This window comes from Dipteris shenzhenensis, chromosome 3 (assembly GCF_047967505.1).
Source record: "Dipteris shenzhenensis isolate YYH24624 ecotype China chromosome 3, Dip_SZ_1.0, whole genome shotgun sequence".
NCBI classification, from domain to species: domain Eukaryota; kingdom Viridiplantae; phylum Streptophyta; class Polypodiopsida; order Gleicheniales; family Dipteridaceae; genus Dipteris; species Dipteris shenzhenensis.
Genome location: NC_141598.1, coordinates 41,496,273 through 41,515,326, shown reverse-complemented (window position 1 = coordinate 41,515,326; position 19,054 = coordinate 41,496,273). Strand labels below are relative to the sequence as shown.

General features: G+C 39.1%; 1 protein-coding gene across 2 annotated transcripts; it reads left to right on the top strand.

Moving 5' to 3' along the window:
• The first annotated feature begins 591 nt into the window (after positions 1-591).
• On the top strand, positions 592-5,302 carry LOC147903822 (abscisic acid receptor PYR1-like). 2 transcript variants are annotated; one of them, XM_087401477.1, is made up of 3 exons: positions 592-2,531; positions 2,938-3,003; positions 3,125-5,302. In XM_087401477.1, the coding sequence occupies exon 1, from the start codon at positions 1,643-1,645 to the stop codon at positions 2,333-2,335; it is 693 nt and encodes a 230-aa protein (XP_087257603.1). In that variant the 5' UTR covers positions 592-1,642; the 3' UTR covers positions 2,336-2,531; positions 2,938-3,003; positions 3,125-5,302. The 2 variants fall into 2 exon arrangements, with proteins under 2 accessions (XP_087257603.1, XP_087257596.1); XM_087401470.1 differs by having other exon boundaries at positions 592-3,003.
• The last annotated feature ends 13,752 nt before the right edge of the window (positions 5,303-19,054 follow it).

The window sequence follows — 19,054 nt, the reverse complement described above, 5'->3', positions numbered from 1 at the left end:
AAGGGGCAAGGGGGGCTAAGAAAAGGGGAGGGAGTGACAATGAGAGAGAGAGAGAGAGAGAGAGAGAGAGTAAATTGGGGGGAGACTAAGAGGGCTTCCTTGCATGCACTAGCAGGGCTAGCCCAACCCCACTAGCAGCCCAAAAGTGTGTTCCCACGCCCATGTCAATGCTGAAATGTAGCATTGAGTTGCTAGCCCAACAGGGCTCTTAGCATTCCAGTACCCAAACACTCTCATAGGTTTAAGTCCTTCCATCCTCCATGCCATTCGTTGAAATAAGGTGCAAAATCTCTGACATGCTTCATAAATGCCATTTTCAACTCAATAAAGCTTTTATCGAATGCCAAGTTGCTCTGAGCATTGCACTGCTCAAGTTTCAGCAATGTGAGCAGTGTGGGGAGGTCCTCTAATGCGAATAGTATTTTTTATTTTTTCTTCGATGGGGGCACATATAATCACTCAATCTCCATCTCCATTTGATGGTTTGGGAGGATCTACAAACAGGCCTTGGCAAAGGGCCAATGCCTCTCTCATCAAAGCAAGGAGACAAAGGAGTGTCACATTACCTGAACGAGTGAATGATAGGAAACCATAAGGAGGGGGGGTGTTGGGGAAAGGTTGGAAGAGAGGGATTGAACATATTTTAATGGGTGACAAAAAAAATGTTGATCAAAGAAAATGGAAGGATGGGAAGGGATGAGCATCTACAAAGGGGATGCCCTCAAACACATACACACACAAAAATGCTCTGTGGAAGGCACTCTAGTACTTTGGCATTCTCTGTGCCCCTGCAGGCGTTCCCTAGGACTTTCCTCCTTTACCTGTATCATCTCTAACCCTCTCTGTGTGTGTGTGTGTGTGTGTGTGTGTGTTTGTGTTCCCTTGAAAGGAGCCCCCTGAAATCTTCACTCTGCACACTCCAATTTCCCACCTTTTCCCTCATCTGGGTTTTCCCCCTTTGATGTTCTCTGCCTCTCTGCGTCTGCTTCTGCTTGTGCCCTTGATCCCCTCCCTTGGGCTTGGGCTTGTGCTGTGGTGCTTCTGCCCTCTCTTTCTTCTCCCTTGTGGTGCTTGTGCTTTGTTGCTTCTTTGTTTTGTTGCTTCTTCATCTCCTCTCTTTCTGGGCAGGTGGCTTCTCTGGGGCTCCTCTCGGGGCATCTATCCCTGCTGCCTCTTCTTCCTCTGAGGGTGCCCCTCCCCTCTGTTCCTCATTGGCTCGTTTGCCCCTGGTTTTTTTCTCGAGCATTTGCTGCTCTTGGGCACTCTTGTAAGTACTTACTTATTCATCCCTGTCAATTGAGTGCTTCTGTTTCTGTTTCTTCTTCTTGCCCTGCTGTTTCTTGGCTCTGCTTTTCTGGGCAGTTGATTCACTTGGGGCAGTTTTGTGTATCCCTTTCAGCTTCTTGGCTCTGCTGTTCTGGGCTGTTGATTCACTGTGAGCTTGCTGTGTTTGCCTGTTGTTGCTGTTGTTGTTGTTCTTCTTCTTCTTCTTGGCTCTGCTTTTTGGGTATTTTGCCTCTCCCTTGAGCTCTTGCACACCCTCTGCTTTTCCTGCTCATTGCTGCTCCTTCTTGCCTCTGCTTCTTGCCTCCAAGCTCTCTTTTTCCCACCTCTTCCTCCTCTCTTTCTCCCCTCTTGCTTCATGGCGGTGCACCAGATATGGAGATTCCCCCGAGGTGTCGAAGACCTCGCCTCCCTCCGCAGCGACACCACCAGCATCGTCACTCCCGGCCTTCAACAGCTCAACTTCGAGGAGTTCGCGCACCTCCACGAGTTGATCTGGCGTTACCACACTCACAACATTGCGCAGGAGCAGTGTTGCTCCATGGTCGTGCAGCGCATCCGAGCTCCCGTGGAAGTGGTGTGGTCGGTGGTGCGCAGGTTTGACAACCCCCAAGCTTACAAGCACTTCATTCGCAGCTGCTCCATGCGAGGGGATGGGCAGGTGGGGAGCACCAGAGAGGTATCTCTCATTTCTGGACTGCCTGCAGCGAGTAGCACGGAAAGGCTAGAGCTCCTAGACGACGAGAGGCACGTCCTTAGCTTCAAGATCGTTGGAGGTCAGCACCGTCTCCGGAATTACCGTTCTGTTACGACCCTCCATGATTTTGAGCTGGATGGCATGGCGGCGACGATCGTCATAGAGTCGTATGTGGTTGATGTACCCGAAGGGAATACGAGGGATGACACCCGAGTATTTGCCGACAACATCGTCAAGTACAATTTACAGTCGCTCGCCCGGATCTCGGAGCATATTGTTCGGAATCAGCAAAATCAGAGCCTTCTGTTGCTTCAAGAGGCTCACCGGAGAGTAGGAGCTCCATCTTTTGCGTGATCATTTCAGGTTACAATCACAGAAAGATTTGGAAAACCGTGTTTGGCTTCGCACCATGTAGGCTGACTGAGTTCTCTTAAGTCAACGGTCGGTGCTCTTACGCTTCCACTTCCTTTTCAATTTGAGTGCGCGCAGAAGTGTAAATGGTGAACAGAGATTGACATGGAGAAGAGCACAGAGACGCATCGTTTCACTGGTATTGCGTCTCTTTCAAATCTGGTTTCTGCTGATATTAACGTAGTCTGGTGTGACAGCCACTTCTTAGCCGAGTTTTTTGAGCTTTAAGCATGGTCGTGGGCTGGCTTTGAATCGCTTCGGCCTCATTTCAGCTCCTGTATATCGACCACAGTTGTTCATTTGCCCAGGCATTGTACCATGCCTCTCTGCAAGGGGTGAAAATGAGATTAACTTGCTCTATGTTGTTTCGCGGGCAGCCCGTGCTCCCTGTCTCCGCTAAGTGGATGGACACAGTATTTTAGTTGAGCAATCTCTGTGTTTCCCACGGTCTGTAAACTATTGGAGCGCTGTGTGCATTAGTATTGTAAGAACTCTATTTATACTCCATTTTGGGATGTAAATCAAGATTTTTATGTAATTTATAGGAGGTTGTCGAATGGGTGGAGGCTTTTCTTCAATTCTGTTCTCCTGGTTTCAGTAACCTCTCTCAGGTATGTTAAAAGTTGCGCGTCTTCTTTTTCATCTAGTTCAAGCTTGCAAATATGGTGCATCCCTTTTGTCCTGGAATCAATGTCATCCTGGAAACGGCTGGGTGTCCTGTGTCCTTTGCAGCTGTTGCCCTGAATATTGATTCCATGCATAGGATTGAGGTACTGCGTGCAAGAGTTCATGTAAGTAGAAATTCTACCCTCGACTGAACTTTGTGAGTGTTGAACCCTGCTCATTGATGCATATGGCCGGAAACAGCAGCTATCAGAATGATAGCATATCAGGAGGTTTTGACAACAGATGGATACAGAAAGCAAAGACTCTGAGGTTTTTGGTACAAGTTTTTGTGTCGAAAGAAGACTATAGATGAATTGCAACAAATCAGGAAAGCCTTCTGTAATTATGCCCGTGCGTTATAACCCCAAAGGATGACAAGCACGTACTTGTTCACAATTGCTCAAACTATTTGTCAGATAAGCTTGAAGATTGCCGACTGTCGTAACTACAGCGCTCACCCAATCTACATGGATGGGAGTGTGGGTAGGCACGAAAAGCTAAAGAACTGGGATCAGAAAATCGAAGGAACAGCCTAAGAGCGGTTGCTGGCCACAGCATCAGTTTTCGAGGATATTATTGTTGAAAGGTTCAATTTGGTGCACACCCGTAGGCATGCTGTGGTCAGGATCTGTGCATCCTAAATTCTAGGCTACTCGCTGCTCGTCCCGGTATGGTCTGAATAGCCTGGCCTGGGGCTTTTGACAGCATGCTCCACTACTTGCCAAGCCTTTGAGTGGAGACCCAGAGAACCCAGCTCATTGCTTGTGATAATAGCAACGAAAACGTCCTGCTTAGGCATGAGAGTTGCATAATCTCTTGGAAAGGCCCTGCACAGCAATCTACGGATCCGGAAAATAATCTCTGAATGGTAAGTCAATGGTAAACAGCGAATACAATGAACAGAAGACATTGAAATAGCCGCAGGTATATGGCACGTGGGGTCCTAACCTCCACATCTTGTTCTCCGGAACTCGAGCTAATAAACAAACAGGTAATTTTACATCTGCACTGGTTATGTTTGCATCTGATGAACTTTGATGCCACGCGGGACTGCATTTGAAATAGGCTGGGAAAGAGTGAAAAAAGAGCGTTGTTTACAACTGAACTGTGTTTCTTAATCGTTAACAAATGAAAAGTGCTCTTAATCCTGGTACTTTGACATTCGTGAAACCTTGTAGGATGTCGCTGGTTAGCTAAATTCTCTCATCATGGGTAGTTTTTCTTGAGGATTTGATCGTGTAGAAGATCCAGGTTTTGCACCTGTGTAGCTGCTGCGATATGAAAAGAAGCCTGCCTTTGTTATTCACCTCCTCAGTTGTTGGGGCAAGAAATTATTGGAACGTATATCTCTACGTTCAGGATCTCATATATCTGCTTAAAATGAGTATTTGAAGGTAAGTATGATCTAGAATGCCCACCCAGCTGACGGAACATTAGCAGGGATTTCTTAATAGCTTTTAGATAGACTTCACTTTGACAAATGCTCTTTCTCTTAGATCACGATGTCTCTTGAATCACATGATAGTCATCATTAAAATCTTCCAGTCTGTAAAGCTTGCTCCTTCTATTGGAGTGCTGGAGCTAGATCAAAGTATGTATTAGGTGGCTCTTCGGAACTGTGGATGCATATGTTCCTTTGAATTGGCAGAGTAAACCTTAAAACCCAGATGGCAGCTTATGCCTTGGTACTGATGAGAAAATAAGCGTAGCTTTGCGTACCAGGTTATCTATTATTCTTTCCATAATTTTGTCTAAAGTCGCTTAAAAACTCCCTTCTTTGCTTCGTTGTTCTATAAAACATTTTAATTTATAAAATTATATATTCTAGTCTTATGAAGATATATATATACAATGACAGACAGATAGCCCTTCATGGACGTTTAAATTGTTCTGTTACAGCAGTTGTTCCGTTGACCTGATGTAGAACTCAGGCAGATCTGATCTATGTAGATGATGTCACACTTTTGACATTTGGATGTCTCCCTAGTGTTGTCATTGGGAATCTTCGCTCTGCATGGATATGGACTTTAAGATTTTCACGAGGGAATCCAGCATTAGGCTTGAAAGTGGACAGCATTCCACGTCATAAGATTGTGGAAGATCCTATAGCGTTGCTCACTTGATTTGTAGTGAAATTCTTGAATTTATAGTCCCGAATTTGATATGGAATAAGAAAGTAGAGACAACACATGGAAAACCGCCCATATATTATAACGTATTTAGTTACTGTAATGATACAGTTCTTTAGGAACCAACTAGAATTTCTAGCATTTAAAAATCACATCAATGTGAAAAATGCTTTGTATGAATTCGTCAAGCCAATTATGTAAATTGACGATGAAAGCTTATTTAGCCAAAACCATATAGATGTCCACAAGAATCAAAAAATGTCCAAGGATTTATATACATGCTAACACTAAGTGAGCTAATATTAACCACAAGGTTGCGAAGTTCAAGCGTTTGTGGAACCTTATTCATGTAAGCTTTGGAACTAGCACCTCCAACTTTTATCCATCTAAACTCTCCGAGAATCCAATAGCTAGTTCAAATGCTAGAATTGGAAGCCCTTAACTAAGGTCTACATTGAACTCCATCAATTAGCTCTAAACTCTATTGAAGCAATGAATCCAACTCTATATCTGAAGTTTTTAAAATTTCAAGTTCGTGGCCTCAAAAGCACTTTCAGCTTAATATGAGAGCTTACTATATTTACTTCTCTTGATTGTTTAGATAGCTTAAAGTTTTACATGGAAGTCACCTCGAGTTATATATGGTCTTCCTCATGGGTCGGAGGAGCTTTGGAATTATGTATGTGACATCGTTGCATAAATTTCTCGCAACTTCACTTGCAATTTTTTATTTGTAATGTCTTCTAAGAATAGTTAACTTTATGAGAAATATATATGCTAGTTGTTTTACACCTCGGATGGATTTGATTTTGAAATTGTTAAATTGTCTTTTTAGTTATCTTTTCAGCCCATATTCAATCATTTGTTCATTTGGGCATGGAAGTCACCTCGAGTTATATATGGTCTTCCTCATGGGTCGGAGGAGCTTTGGAATTATGTATGTGACATCATTGCATAAATTTCTCGCAACTTCACTTGCAATTTTTTATTTGTAATGTCTTCTAAGAATAGTTAACTTTATGAGAAATATATATGCTAGTTGTTTTACACCTCAGATGGATTTGATTTTGAAATTGTTAAATTGTCTTTTTAGTTGTCTTTTCAACCCATATTCAATCATTTGTTCATTTGGGCATGGAAGTCACCTCGAGTTATATATGGTCTTCCTCATGGGTCGAAGGAGCTTTGGAATTATGTATGTGACATCGTTGCATAAATTTCTCGCAACTTCACTTGCAATATTTTATTTGTAATGTCTTCTAAGAATAGTTAACTTTATGAGAAATATATATGCTAGTTGTTTTACACCTCGGATGGATTTGATTTTGAAATTGTTAAATTGTCTTTTTAGTTGTCTTTTCAACCCATATTCAATCATTTGTTCATTTGGGCATGCATGCATGCACGTGTGTGCACGCATGCACGCGAGTGAAGTGATAGATAGATCTATTGGTGTAAAGAGAGAGAGAGAGAGAGAGAGAGAGGCTTTCATCTTTGATGCAAAAGTTGGTATGAGAGAGAGAGAGAGAGAGGCTTTCATATTTGATGCAAACGCTCATATGAGAGAGAGAGAGAGAGAGAGAGAGAGAGAGGCTTTCATATTTGATGCAAAAGTTGGTATTAAAGCTTCACATGACAAGCGTATATGCCACATATGGTATTAGAACTTGTCTTTGTGCATCGCTCTCTTTCATGACTCCAAAACTCATAACATTGCAAGAATGCACCTATCACCATCTAAGAAGAATGTTCCCCATAAGGGCCTTGATCCTATTGCAAAACTAGTTTGTGGTGTCTTCCATCCAACTTGACTATAGGAAATTTCTCTAGATCATCTTCTACACTTTTGAACTAGCTTCCCAAGCCTAGTAAGGGATCTTGTCGACTATTTGATCACCCTTTCCTTCTTAAGAAATTGTACAAGTGAATTCCCTATCTCAACAAGGAAAGTGGGATATGGTGTGGTCTTTCAACCCAAAGAAGCTAGCCAAGAATTATTTTAAAAAAATTTCTAGCCCACTCCAATGTTTTTGAGGGTCTTCCTTGTTAGGCCTCAATTCTATAAAGCAACACAAGTGAGATAAGTTTACCAAATAGAAGAAACACTTCTTAAGCCCCCCAACACAAGATGTCAACTAACCTAGCCTCTAATGTTCTTAAATCATACTATTGTGCCACCTAGCCTCTTTTGTTTCCTCTAGGTATTTGCTCTACCTATGGATGAAAGGAATCTCCATGCCAACACATACGCACCATGATAGGGCAAGTGGTACTTAGAAATAGAGAAAACATTATTGATAACCAAAATTTTGGAAGTAATCCTATGATCTTGTTAGGTTGTTTGAAAATATATATTGAAAAATATTGAGCATGAGGTAGCGAGGAGAGGTAGAAATGGCTTACACATTGACACAGACTCATTTTGCACTAGATTATCAAAACAAAGCTTCAAGGGACCTTAAAAATCTTATTCTTGCATTGCTTGAGAATTTGAAACTTATGTTGTAAGCCAAGGTAAAAGCCACCTTAGTAGAGTGTTTGAAAGATAGAGGAGGGGAGAAAGCAAAACCTTGTCATGCATGTTGGTTTTGGATTATGGAACAAACATAGGATTGTCAACTTGCGATGATTGGATGGAAATCTTCACTTCAAAAATTGTTGTAAGTTATTCAAAAAGTTTTGACTCTCATACTTAGCAAGCATAAATAGCTAGAAGATTACCAAGTCAAGGAGACAAAAAAAGATCGATGTCGTGTGGAATCTCAACACTGAAACTCTACATAGTGTGGTTGTCATAGGTGAACACAAAGAGAGAGAGAGAGAGAGAGAGAGAAAGAGAGAGAGAGAGAGAGAGAGAGAGATTAATGTCTATAGAAGACCTCATGGGTCTATGAGACAAAGTACAACATAAAACAAGTGACTAACTACATCCGAATAGCCAAAGCATCTGGGGAGTGCACAAGGCTCGACTCCTCCCGAGTTATTACAAGGCATAACTACATTCCAATACTATAATAAGGTGGCCTTTATAATATTAGTTCAAGGTTGAGAATCTTTGGGTTTAGAATTGAAATCCATAATCAGTGCTTAACTATCTCGATAAATCGCCCATTTGTCGGCTTTGCATTTTTCCTTTACTTTGGTGAGTTCACTATTTCTTTGTTTGAGCTGGCTCAGGGTGAGCTCTTCATGTATCTAAATCTTTGTGCCCCTCAGCTTATGTGTCTGACTTAGGATCTTAACTCTTTCTACTCTCCCTTTAAAGTAGACTTGTGCTTGAGTGCCAATTTGACATATTACAATTATCATTCTCCTCCCATTCAACTTGTGGTATATACTTCTTAAATCATACAATTATATCATCTATGTCTTTCTCTTCATCATCATGAAGGCATCCATCCTCCGAATGCATAAGATCATTCCATTATTCATCCTAGATTCTTGCTCTTTCACTTCCTTGTAAAGATCAACTTTATCCACCTTGCTATTCACATCAGGGATCATCTCTTGCTTCATTGATTTCACATGAGTGGTAACTATGTCCTGCACTTTAGAACCTAGTTGCGGTGTCGGTGGAGATGCATTACATTTGTGTAGTACCTCATGGATAACTTCTTACTCCATTGCCCTCAATATCATAAAACTCTCCTTTCTAGAGCTACAAGCCAAAGCTTGAGCTCTCAAACTTCAAGCTCTAAATAATAAATGCGCTCTTGGGGAGCTAAATTGGTCTTCATCTTTTCATATGCGCTCCAACAGCTGAGTAGGAAATCCTACTAGTGAGAGTCGAGATAGCACATGACTTTATATTGGTGGGCTCCATGTTGGCTTGTATAGATCTCAGTACTCCAATGCTGGTCCTAACCTCCAGGTTGGGCTAGGGGTTCAGCCCAACCTAGAGTCTGTGAACTGAACCGAAAGTAGACTAAACTGTTTGCTTGAACTAAAGCAAACTGACTAGAATTAAGACTAATAGAGTAAACTAAAGAAAAATTACAACTTGGGACCTACTATGACTGCGAAATGGACTGGAAGCTCTATGTTAGTTGTGGCAACCTATTTGACTCGGCACTTGTCCATCCACAATGAACCTCGCAGATGACCTTGGAGTTGTTGTGACATTGGGCGAGGTTAGAAGGAGCTGTTATGGCATCGGCTGAAGGGAGAGGGAACTACTGTGATGCTGAAGAGCTATTGCGACGCTGGACAACGTTGGACGGAGAGGTGGGTGAGTTGAAGGAGGGAGGTGGCTTGAGTGAATGAGGGAGGTGGCCTAAAGAGGAGAGAGAGAGAGAGAGAGAGAGAGAGGGGGGGGGGGGGAGACGTGTTAACGTCTTCGGAAGGCCTCATGGACCTATGAGACAAAGTACAATCACAGAAGGCACATACAAGCCGTTATGGGCTGAAGCATGGTGTTTACTAAGACCCCAACATGTCCTAAAGAAACTATGAGTTTAGGAACACAATGTAAATAGAGAGAGAGAATGATTGACCTAGGGTTCTAGATTTTAGGGTTGTCTGTGACTCACCTTAGAGAAGCTCACCTTAGAGAAGCCTCCCACCTTGTACAAGATGGTGGAGGTCGTGATGTTTTTCTATAATTTGATGCTTTGAATTGCATAGGGAGGTCTAATCCTAGATAGAAACTAATGCATGAGATAAACATCAACTAGCAATTAAATAGAATGAACTTTACTAAGCACCACGAGACTTTATAGGTGCCTCCGAATCTCCTCAATGCCCCTCAATGTGTATTGGAAATCTACTAGGGTGGATAAGAGCTTGGAGAGACATAGACACAAGGACCACAAACCATGCAACAAGATGGGCCTACAATATACATCTAACATTAAACAAACCCCTTCATAGATTTAGGTGTAAAGTTAGGTCCCCATACCCTCTATTTTACTACGCTACCCACACACTAATCTTTGAACGTATGTTACACTATGAGATCACATACCAACTATCCTAACACTTTTTTAAGTTGAAGATCTCATGTCTATGATTCATGGGAGTTCTTAGAGCTTCTCATATTTGAACCATGGAAAGGACTTGGTGAGTTTTACCGCATCTTCAAAGAAATTAGTGGATAGATTACACTCTCCACATGCCAAATGGAATGATTGTAAATATGAGAGCGCTTCACCTTCCCTTGATCTTTTGGATTCTTTGCTTAACAGATTCTACACATGTTGTCATAGATGATTGCAATAGCCTCCCTTTGGACTAAACAAAGTTATCCTAGAAGCCTCTATAAACGATAGTATTTCACATCCACATTCGACAAGAGCAAAATCTTTGCTATCAGCATTGCTTGTTTCATGTTATCCCATGATATACAATGTTGTTTAAGAAAAAATGCATCATTAGTAATTTACTCTTCCTCATTACCTCCACCTTAATTTGCTTCACAAAGTCCACTAAGGTGTCATTTTTTATTTGAATCCTTTAGATATGAAAGTTGAGGGTCCCTTGTACTTTTAAGGTACTTGAAGGTTCTCTTCACCAATTTCCAATGATGCTCACATGGTTTTCCAAACATTGATTGACCAAGCCTTTTGCATAAGTAATGTTTCGACTTTGAAATTGCTAACTTGCAATTTTGAAGTTATTGGGACGTGTTCCAATTGGAATGTTCATAGGTTTGCATTCTATCATAACAAATTGATTAGTAGTTCATCAATGTATCTTCCTTTATTGAGAAAGATCCCATCTTTTCTTGTATTGATCTTCACTCACAAATAGTTGCCTACATAAGTCTACCTTAACTTGATCCTTTATTTCCATGCTCTTGCCTACTCTGATTAAATCATACATATAAATTGTAGTCAATATTGAATTTCCATCTTGTTTCAAAGTGTATACAGTTCATAATCTTATAGAAGATTGATCAATAGAAAGTTCAAGTGATGAAGTGATAGAGTATATTGAGAAAATTTTGGTAATACATGATTGAGAAGATATAGTGAGGATTATTTGTACAAAAGTGGCAAATGAAAAAGATTGTAGAGGAGTTTGTCTAGAAGGATTTATAGGTTCTAGGTGCCTTTTTAAAGCAAAGGAAAGATAGAGAAGCGTTCATAATTGGAGGCTTATATCACTATATATCTCCTATGTACATAGAATTCAAGTTAAGACTAATGATTTGGGGTAAGCGTTTTTATCTTGGGCAATCATGTTATTGTTGTGAATATATTTGTTGAATCTTGTGTAGGACCCTTCACATTATTATGAGAGTAATCGTGTTTGTTGCAAATTCCCATAGATTCTTTGAGATAATTTTGTTGTTGAGGAAGGTCCCTATGAGAACAAAAAGACCATCTTTGTAAACATTGTGGAGGATTAGTGAGAAGAACATTCTTATATAAACATATTGAGATTATCAAAAGGTCTTTGGGGCTTGAAAGGCCAAGAGAAAATATTTAGAGAGAGAGAGAGAGAGAGAGAGATGTGTTTACGTCTCCAGAAGACCTCACGGGTCTATGAGACAAGCTACAACACCAAAGTGACTAACTACATCTAGATAACCAGAGAATTGGGGGAGTGCACCAAGCTTGACTCCTAGTGATTTATTATAGAACATAACTACATTCTAATACTATCAATTTAATATTGAGAGTCTTTGTGTTTGGAATTGAAGCCCCTAATTAGTGCTTGCCCATCTCGAGCGGTAGCTCATGTGTTGGTTCAAGTATCTAGATTGCATGGTTTGAGCAATCATTTGTACCATCAAGCTAGCAATTGCTAAAATGCAACTAGATTGGCCCTTACCTTGTAGTGCGAGATGGTGTGTATAGAAAGATCTTGCTCAAAAGATTATGCAACATGAAGGAATTGTTATAGCTATTAAAACAACAAAGTTGAGGGAGAATAATCCCAACGTTAGATCAAACCTTATCAGTTTTAACACGTGGCATATGTGGGGGGCCAAGTCCTATTGACATGAATGAATGTCATGGCAAGAATTGATTGATGAGCCATTTGAACTAGTAAGATTATTGGAATAATTCATGTGTTCTTTCCTACGACATGCTACTATCTCTTACATTCGTATGTTTTGATTGATTATGGTATTTCCTTTTATGCATGTGACATACTTTGAATTTGTAGTTTTGTTACCTAGTTAGTTTTCTATTATCCTCTACTAGATTCATGGTCGGCCTTCTTTAAGCCAATAACTTTTGTGTTATTGGAATGCTTACGAGTTTCAAGGTTTAGTTAAGCTAATGTGAGTACAATGGCATGCATTCTTTAAAAATACACAATTATCAAGCTTATTATCATGTTGGTAATCCATGAATATTCCATGCATGTTTTTAGGAAATATGTAAAGTTGCTCTACAGTTAGAGAGTAGAAATATGTCTTCTCATTATAAGATGCAAGGAGTCATGGGATGTGTCCCTATACGAATGGGTTCATGAGAATGATGTACATACAAATTCTACAGATTATGAAGATGTAATTTTCTAAATTTTGAATATACAACAGTCTATGATATCTCCATTTTTAAATCTATTCCCAATATTTTTGGTAATGTTCAGAAGTATCTAGCAATGCATATCCAAATATATTAAGTGATGTAAGCATTCATTTTGTAGTTTTAAGTTTGGAATATTGTTTAGAATGTATATTATCTTATTGTATGTAAGCATTCATTTTGTAGTTTTGATTTTGTAATATTGTTCAGAATGTATGTTATCTTATTCTATGCTGAGATCTTTATTCATATCTCTATGGAGTCTTGCACCCCATCAACTTTTCGTGATCTTGCGGGTTCAAATACCCAATCTATTTTGTTTGATCAAGGATGCCTCTGAAAATCCTTGACATGGGCTAGTAACTGACAAATAATTTTTTCAAAGTTTGATTGCCCCAATCCAGAGTTTCAAGAAGAGGTAGCTATGCGACAGGTCTAATGACAAAGTTTGATGGCATCTTGTATTTCTCTTGTTTGAAGTCCATCCAAGAAAGGCATGCTGGGTATGAACAGTGGAATTGAATGTTGATTAGGGAACACACATAGCTTCCTTAGAGGATTAGTTGAAATATTATGAGGACATCACATCCATTGTCGAAGTTGTTGGACTAGTTAAATGATAGACTAATTGTTGTCAATAGTTCAACCCATTGTAGATAAGTACTTTAAAATCAACAATAGTGTAGTGGAATCCGAGATATAGCAGGAAGAACCAAAAGAATTAGAGTTAGCATCTAAAGAAGAAGAAACACAATGGCAACAACAAAACCCATTAATACAAGAACAATAAGTGGCAACCCGGCTTGTCTTTTAACAACAATTAGCACTAACCACAATAGTACCCAAGCAACCTTACCACCCACAACACCACTAGTTACTTCTTGAGCTGCCATCATAAATCGCTATGGAGATTGTCTAAAGCACAAGTGTGTAGGATTCAGAGGCAAGAAAAAACAAGACCTTCTTAGCCATGTCCCACAATTTGACAACTTTGATACCATATTTGGAGATGCTAAGAAAAAAGAACAATTCATAGGAACATTCATGGATAAGGCCATGAGTTGGTTTAGCCCCTATGGTGTGGCACATTTTGCAAATTGTGACACCCTGAAGACAACATTTTTGACATGATTCCAAAAGGGAGAAACCTCAAATGACATCCAAAAGAAGCCCAAGGAGTTGAGACAAAAATAATTATCAATGGAGGATTACACACAAAAGTTTTGGAATTTGAATGCATAACTGAATGTAGCTAAATGGCCAACTAACAAAACTTATGTAGAGAATTTTGATAAGGGGCTCCAGCTAGACATCAAAAATGTGACGGGTAGACTAGGTCTATTGGGGCTAGTGTAGGAGGCTTCATTGCATTGAGTGATGTGCCAAAAAGAGTGGAACAATGATGTGGTATCCCCAAAAATAGGTCAAAGAAAGAAGGTCAAATTCAGACACCGATTTAAAATCCAACTTAAAGGAGGATTTTATTCATTCACAGCCTATGGATGACTCAAAGTTAGAGATTGATTCATCTAGTAGTGATTTCGATGAAGACAATAAGAAGAGCAAAAAAGCAACTAATCACAATAGACCTATTGGCTGGTACAAGAGCTTCATTGCATTGATTGATGCTAAAAAGAGCGGAACAGTGATGTGGTACCCCCCAAAAGAAGTCGAAGAAAGAATACTTGAACTTGGACAACAATCAGAGTCTAATAAGGAGGAAAGAAAGAATTATAATTGAAATAGATTTATGAATCCAAGATTGGATAAGGAGTGCCAATATTGTTCAGTATATGGGCATTGAGAGGGACCAAACTGCCCATTACTGCCCATTATGGTGTAAGCATAGAGAAGAGCGTGGAATCTCAATAGTCCAATATGGCAACAATTTTGGGCAACCGAGACCTATTGGTCAAGATCAAGAAGCACCACAAGCAAATGCTGTCATCATTTAAGAGTTATCACCAACAACCATCAATAAAGATTCCTTTATCTGATTGAGTGGTCTTAGATGAGGGTGCTCATTTTTTGAACAAACTGCTAAAGAAGTTCATTGAAGTGCATATGATTTTGCATTGAAAAATCTAGAACCTACTACCCATAGGGCAAATGGTTAGGTGAAAAGCTACAATAATGTTCTAAAAGGATTTGGAAGTAGATGGTTTTTTATAATAGGAAGGGCTAGGTGGTGTATGGTTTGGTGGCAATGGTGCCAATGGAATTCATGGCACCTACATTAAGAACTGTAGCCGCAAATTTGTGGAGTTCAAAAGAAATGTGCTCTTGCAATTGGAAGAGGACCAAGTACTCAGTTGGTATATAACCAAAATAAGTTAGGAAAGGATAAAGGAATGGGTGAGCTAAAATATCTAGTTTTAAATCTCCAAGGTGATTTGGAAATACTATACAATTCTAGGTTGGGAAGATTTTTAGGAAACTCAAACTTTGATATGATGGACTATTTCAAATAGTCCAGGAACCCCAGATAGGGTACATTTCATATTTTGTATCTTCATGGAAATATTTTTTAGAAATCCATGAACAAATTCCACTGCAGCCATACAAGGGACAATGGTTAGAATGTACCTCGGGGGGTCCACCTTACATAAGCCAACTATACAACGTGCGTTCGAAAGGTATTTAAAAAACCCCTCTGTAACCCCATTTTATCTATTTCTATACCCCTACTATGAATTTTTGGATCAATAATTATATCCCTTCAATAAATTCAAAATTTAAGAAGCCTATATTTTTTGCCCTCCTCTTGTACATTTCAGTGTAAGTTGAAACAAACGCTACTTCTGAGAAATTGTATTGTATAATTGAATAAAACCATTTAAATTGTATGTCGCTGAGATGCATGCTTTACATCCATACTAGTACCTAATAGAACGTATTTTCAACTTTTGATCTTTTCAATTCTCAAATTCTCATGTATTTACTCGACCTTATCCAATTTCGTTTCCCTTGCATGCTCCCAAACTGTCACTACCTACTAGAGATTTGCATGAAGTAACTTGAATTGAACAATGAATAAAATGGCACAAACTTATAAGAAGATGGCTTAAACTTTAACCTTGCGTTAATCTATTGTATAATTGAATAAAACCATTTTAATTGTATGTCGCCTAGATGCATGCTTTACATCCATACTAGTACCTAATAGAACGTATTTTCAACTTTTGATCTTTTCAATTCTCAAATTCTCATGTATTTACTCCACCTTATCCAATTTTGTTTCTCTTGCATGCTCCGAAATTGTCACTACCTACTAGAGATTTGCATGAAGTTACTTGAATTGAACTATGAATAAAATGGCACAAACTTATAAGAAGATGGCTTAAACTTTAACCTTGTGTTAATCTAATGGGAGTTTTTATATTAAATATGATGCATGTAGTAGCATTATGTTGATGTAGTGCAAGCTATAGCCAAATTTCATCAAAAGTACCAAATGAAAAGGTAGAGTTGAATCCAAAGTACAAGCATATTGATATCTAAAAATAGATACAAGTTACAACCAAGACTTGTCATCAAGAGTTTAATCAAAACCTTAGACTTAGACGTGGCAAAAAATCAGCTAGAGATAGCTAGACTAAAGGTTGTTACACAGACTTCTCCTCCTCATCGATGGATCCTTGAATGACCTCAGCTGGATAACACGGAGGATGTGGAATTGTCTTGTTTATAGTGTAAAGATTATAGCCAAGGGACGGCCCTAAAACAGGCCACTTGGCTTCCAAATTCGACCCTCCATCCAGTATTGCCCTGTTTATTCACCAATAAGAATCAAGAATTTTGCATGATTAATGTTAGATACAGCTAGAAAACGTTTGCACTCAAGTTTATCTAAATTACTTGACTTACAAAAAATATAGAATTATATCTGAAGAAAAGTTTGTATTCAAGTTTATCTTAAGGTATTTGACTTACAAAAAAATGTAGAATTTTGCCTCAAGAACTAGCCCAACTCCTTATGCGATACATGTGACGTATCATTATCTGAAACCAAAATTAGCCAAGGATGATCCTTAGATGATGTAGCTCATTATAAAACATTTTGGAAAGTTTTACCTTGCATGAAAAATGCAAAGTAAACTTACCTAGCACTTTTCAAAAAGTCATTAAAAACTTTGTAGTCATTCTCATCTAGCTGGTACTTGTTTGTTCTTACAATATATGTCAAATTTGCTAATGCAATAATTGTTTCAATGTCCACCATGTTTAAGTCTGTCAAATCATAAGTAAACATTTGTGCTCCTTTTGCCCTTTGATACCATCCAAGCTGAACTTCCAAACCTTGGGGCCTATCTGCTAAATCAAAGCCATGCTTATAATCCACGTACCTCCCTCCGACTTTCTTCCTCATCTTTTGAACTCTTCCTAAGTACCATGTACCATGAGTTGCATCCATCTTCCTCGTGTTTGTAGCTTTGCCATTTCTTTTCATGTGTTGATTTCCTTGTCCTTTTGTGTCATCATGAAAGTATACAGCACAGTCACAACCTATGCCAAATAAATTTCCATTTGATGATTGTGCTTTTGCTTCATGGTTGAAGTAAACACCTTGCTTTACCCTTGTGAGTCTATCTTTTGACAAGGTTGGACATCCATTGAGTTGGCTCACCAATGTTGACTTGAAAATAAACTTTCCGTCCACCTCTACAATGGGGCTAATGTTTTTCTTAGGGGGCATGTTTCTTGTTTCCTTCAAAATGTCATCAATTTCATGTCTAATCTCACTAAGTGCAATAACCTCTTCACTTTCATTGCTATTCTCGTCCATAGATTCTTCTTCACCACATGGCTCCACAAAGTCATCATTCTCATCAGCTTCTCCCATTTCAGCATCTAGCTTACACCATGTAGACCCTGCATCCAGCCAAGGTTGAAACCACCATTTCAAGTCTTCAGCCTTGCTAGGTTTCAAATCCAAAGACTCGCATAGTATGTGAGCTTGTTGTAAGCCCTCCTTCAATGCATCAATCATCTTTTCATCAGAAGAAACACTCTCATAGTCACCTAGATTTTCTTCAATCATCCCTTCTTGTTTATTCAAATGTTTCCATATATGCTCTTGCTTTTTATGAGCCCTAGAGAAAGTTAGACCATTTTGAGCACACTCATGCATGGCAATTTTATTCAAGCTACCAATGCTATGTAGAAGATCTCCAAGATCAAATGCTCTTTCTTGCCCAATCATGCCTCCAACTTTACTAAAATAGATTTCAGCAGCATCAGAACCGGTAAGATGTAGTGGACACTTCAGATTAGGATAAAAATCTCGAAACATCTTTATGAGCAATACAACAAAATGACAAGAAAGTATGCAGTCCGTATAAGCCTCCTTACTGATGAAATTTTTCTTCAAGGTGTAGGTTGGATGGTGATGAATCCATAGTCGCCAAATTTTGAAAAAGAAGACTACCTTGGCTGCAAGCACCACACGCTCCTTCAAGATCAAATATGGTGACAAGAAAATATCAATATAATCAGCAACAATCATCAAATAGGCCTCAGTCCCCTTCATACTTCTTTCTTTTTTTTGAAGTTTTCTCAAACATTTCTGTACTTGTCTACTTGCAATCCTTTGAGTTGCTCCCCAATTTTGTCGATCATTCCTTTGAATATCTCCATCTCGTAGCTTGTGCTCCTCAATTGAAAAAGAATTATAAACAATAGATACATGATTTAGTGTGATCCAAACACATCCAATTGCTAGTTGTCGAGTAGGACTATCAAGTGGGCTTGTAAGTTTCTTTCCACAGTGTACAAAGTCTTGATCATGAAGGCCATACACATTTCCTCCTACAATTTTTGCTCTCATATTCCATCCACACCAATTGATAGCAAAAGGTTGTTCCCTTTTCTCCAAATAGTCTTCAAGCATCAACTTTCGTCTTCTACTATCTCCATCTGAAGCATGTCCAATTATGGGTCCAACTTTATCTTTCAGGTTTGCATTCCACATGGTCTCCAAAAGATTCCATTGGTTCCTTACAAAATCACTATCAAAACGATTGCATGTGCAATGCACAATCAAAGCCAAACGTGGAAGAAGATCATGAAGAGGATTAACAATCAAAAGTCTAGCATAATGACCTATGATATGATTTTGAAAAGCATCTATAATATTCGAGTATCCTTGTGAGCCTTCACCAACAACAATGGAGTCATTTGATGAGCATTGATGATATTCTCCTTTCTTTCCACAAAACCCAATAAGAGTGTCATCTTTTGCATTCCATCTACACAACACGATTATAGAGTTTAATAACTTCCTCATCTTTTTGAGAGATTTCCAAACATAGCAATTATAAATATCTTGATGATATAGATAAAAGTAGAATGCATAGAGAGCTAAAATTACCTTATTCGACGCTTAA